Here is a 4,014-nt window from a genome sequence, read left to right as displayed (position 1 = left end):
CATACACGTACTCACCTACTCCCATATATATTATATACACCTACATACACTTCTCACATTGACAACTACACAAGCAGTCATATCTAGCAGTTAGTACGTACATACATATGGACATACATATTTCTCTCTATACTTACATACAAATACACAGATATCAGCACACCATCTGCTCCCCACCCCAACCCAACTCACACACGTGTGTGTATAGATATATATATATCCTGTTGACAAGGCTTTCAACATGTCTGAGCGAATATTTGTTACAATTAAATATGGAGGTATGTTAAATATATTTTGTCTCGCGGCAGTCCGCTCTTGATTCTGTTCCATGTATAAAGGTGTGGAGTCATTCCTTTCCTTTGGTTTTTTTTATTCTGATTATTGTGGAATGTTAAAGTCTACCACGGAACCAACCAGTCTCTGTTTATATTGATTTCATTTGATTGGGAACAAAGCTGATTTTTGTTGAGTTAAGTGTCACAGGTGAATAAGTTAACTCCACTGTACACCTTAGTTTTTGGTTTATATTCAGTTTTTAAAATACTTTTTTGGAGTTTTTGCTTTTTTATTTTTGGCTTCCATGGGAGCATGTGTTAGAGGGTATTGTTAAATGCTGGAAATATAAAGTAAAAGAAGACAAAAAAAAAAGAAAAGGAAGAGTTATTATTTTGTTAGTAGTCAGGTGAATAAAGTGGACAAGCAGAAGTCTACGCATTGGTATGAGGGGGAGAAAAAAATATAACAGGAAAAATATGAGTGAAAAACAATGCTTGGCTGTGTGGTTAGGAAGCTTGTTTTGCTACCACACAGCCATGTGGTTTTGGGTTCAGTCTCACTGTACAGCATCTTGGCAAATCTCATCTATTATAACCCTGGGCTATTCAATCCCTTGTGAATAAATTTGGTAGATGGAAATTGTGTTGAATCCCAGTTTACACATACATACATGCATGCATACATATATACAGACAGACACATACATGCATACACACACACACACTCATATATATGTACATATATATGTACACACACACACACACGTACACACACACATACACACACACACACACACAGTCACATATATATATATCTAGTTGAAATTTACAGAAAAACAAAAGATGAAGACAGGTGTACAAACAACAAGCAGGTGTATTAGTTTGACACTTGGGAATGTCAGAAAGTCTTTTATGTTTCGAGCCTATGCCTATCAATAGAAAGGAACGTTAGGAAATAAACAGATACCCCCCCCATTACCATTATCATCACCATCATCATCACCATTTTAACATGCATTGTTCCAATGGACAGAATTTATTAAGGTAATTTTTTTTATAGCTGGATGCCCTTCCTGTTCCCAACCCTCGTTGATTTCCAAACAAGGTAATATTTTACCATTACCAGATATATTTCCACAGAATATTAGAAATGAATGGCACAACTCTTATGAGTGTAATGCTTATTTAAAACTAACACTCACACACACACATACATATTCATACATACATACATACATACTTGTGTGTGTGATCTCCTTTTAGTTTCCATCTAACAATTCCACCCTCAAATCTTTGATCTGCCTGAGGCTTTACAAGAAGAGAAGACCCTTTCTCAAAGTGCCATGCCATGGGATTGAACCGGAAATGATGTGGTTAAAAAGCAACCTTCTACCCCACACAGTAATGTTTGCACTTATTGAACTTGAAACTATGTGCTTTCATGTCGAATATCTGTGAATAATATATGATATCTGTATATAATTAATTTTGCATTGCGAATAGGCCCCAAGAGGGCTTGTTTTGGCAGCTCAATGTGAGCAGTGATCTGATTTGTTGAATGTTTCTTGGCAGTTGTTCAAGCCGAGTACACCTCGTCTCCAGAATATGCTGTGTTTTAGTTGAGGGAAAATACTAGAAAAACATGCAAACATGATTGTGCTGAGATACAATAATTCACTTACATAATGTTAAGCTTTGTTTTTATTAACAACATATTTTTACAAGAAGAAAGAGAAAAAAACAACATTAAAAGTATAAAATCAAATTACCAAGAATAACCCTCACCCCCCCCATAACTACCTCATCAAAGAAACAAAGAAAAAAGCAGGTTTATTAATCAGCAGAAGATGGTGGGGGAGGTCATAATTGTTTGTGATTTAGGCACAAGGCTAATAAGTGGGCGGAGTATTAGTTAATTACATCGATTCCAGTTCTTCATTGGTTCTTTATTTTGCCAAATCTGGAGAGGAGAAAGTCAAAGTTGACCTCAGTGAGATTTGAACTTGGAACATCATCAGCCAAACAAGTACTGCCAGGCATGTTTGCCACTGCTCTAATAATGCTGCCACTCGGCTATAATGCCACACTGTTGGGAAGCCAGATAGGAATTATACAATTACCAATCACAACAGGAATTATGAATAAAGATAGATAACCATATAGGTATGCATTTAGTCTCACTGTAAGATTAGGCCCCACGAGGGGAATTTTGGGAGGCAAGAGTTTGTTCAGTTTCATTGTTATGTTTTATCTGTTGCATGTTTGTCTGCTATTTCTAGCACAATATGTGACCAGGTAGGGACACCTTCACTGGGTATTGTCATAATTGCAGTCATATTATTCTTCAGAATTGGCAGATGCAATGTAAAAAAAAAGGAAACGGAAAACCATGTGGCTGGGTTCCCTGACTCTGTTAAATATTGGAATTTTGATTTATAGATAGAAGATGGCATGACCAATTTAGTTAGGAAGAATTTATCATTATCTCTTCATGTTCGTGTTCAAATTTATATCTGTTAACATGGTTAATGATAAATATACATATACATACACGCACACACGCACATATATAATATATACTTACATACATACATATAATATATACTTATATATATATATCTATATATATATAAATATATAATATATACTTATGCATACCTACATACTTATATATATATATATGTGTGTGTGTGTGTGTGTGTGTGTGTTATATACTTATACATGCAAACATACATATATATATTTATAATATATATTTTATATATGTGTATATAAAAAATTCTATCTTTCTGATGTATATATGCATATGTATGTATATATATGTATATATATATATATATATATATAAATATATATATATATATATATATATATATATATATATATATATATATATATACACATACATGTATGTATGTGTATATATGTGCATGCACATACATACATATATACACAAACATATATGCATATTTATATACATATACATACATATATGCATATTTATAAATATTTATATATATATATATTTATATATATTTATATACACATGCATTTATGTATATATATATATATATATATATATATATATATATATATATATATATATATGTATATCATCATCATCATCATCATCATCATCATCATCATCATTATGCTGTGTATTTAAGAATCTGCTCTGAGCCATATACATTGGGTGTCAGTGGTATCCACTGCAGATCCATCTTCGTATTGAATTCTAGTAATGGGAAATAACTTGCTGGGTTTCCCAACTATTCACAATTTCCAATACGAAATACCTTTATGGACTTGAATAATAAAGGGGAGGGGTAAACATTGACAGAGTCTCTGTTCAGTTTGTGATCTCAGTATGATGAAATTCCTTTGGGGCTTTTGGCATCATCTATCATCCATCATATTCATAACATGTACTACTTTCAAGTTGTGAAATGTTTGGAGATTTTTGTTTTTCTAATTTTATGAATGACAGTAAAAGTACTCAATATATGATGCAGAGTAAAGCTATTTTGTTATATTGTAATGTAAGAAGGGAAATACATTCTCATTTATGTAACATACTATATTGAATATATGTTTGTTAATATATATAAACATTGTTCCGGGTTCAGTCCCACTGCATGGTACCTTGGGCAAGTGTCTTCTACTATAACCTCAGGCTGACCAAAGACTTGTGAGTGGATTTGGTAGATGGAAACTGAAAGAAGCCTGTTGTATATATATA

General features: G+C 32.8%; 1 protein-coding gene across 3 annotated transcripts in view; it reads left to right on the top strand.

Annotated features, from left to right (window-relative positions):
- The window catches only part of LOC106874628 (uncharacterized protein CXorf65 homolog), a 125,435-nt gene that overhangs the window by 113,224 nt on the left and 8,197 nt on the right, over positions 1-4,014 (top strand). The window contains exon 1 of one of the 3 annotated variants that reach the window (XM_052974480.1): positions 18-278. The exons of 1 other annotated variant lie outside the window; for it this stretch is intronic. In XM_052974480.1, coding sequence (XP_052830440.1) covers positions 242-278 — 37 coding nt within the window. In that variant the 5' untranslated portion in view covers positions 18-241. Of the gene's footprint in view, positions 1-17; positions 279-4,014 lie in introns of those variants that run through there. One more of the 3 variants, XM_014922424.2, reaches the window with a different exon arrangement.

Source organism: Octopus bimaculoides, chromosome 18 (genome assembly GCF_001194135.2).
Source record: "Octopus bimaculoides isolate UCB-OBI-ISO-001 chromosome 18, ASM119413v2, whole genome shotgun sequence".
NCBI classification, from domain to species: domain Eukaryota; kingdom Metazoa; phylum Mollusca; class Cephalopoda; order Octopoda; family Octopodidae; genus Octopus; species Octopus bimaculoides.
This window is presented reverse-complemented; position numbering and strand designations above follow the sequence as displayed.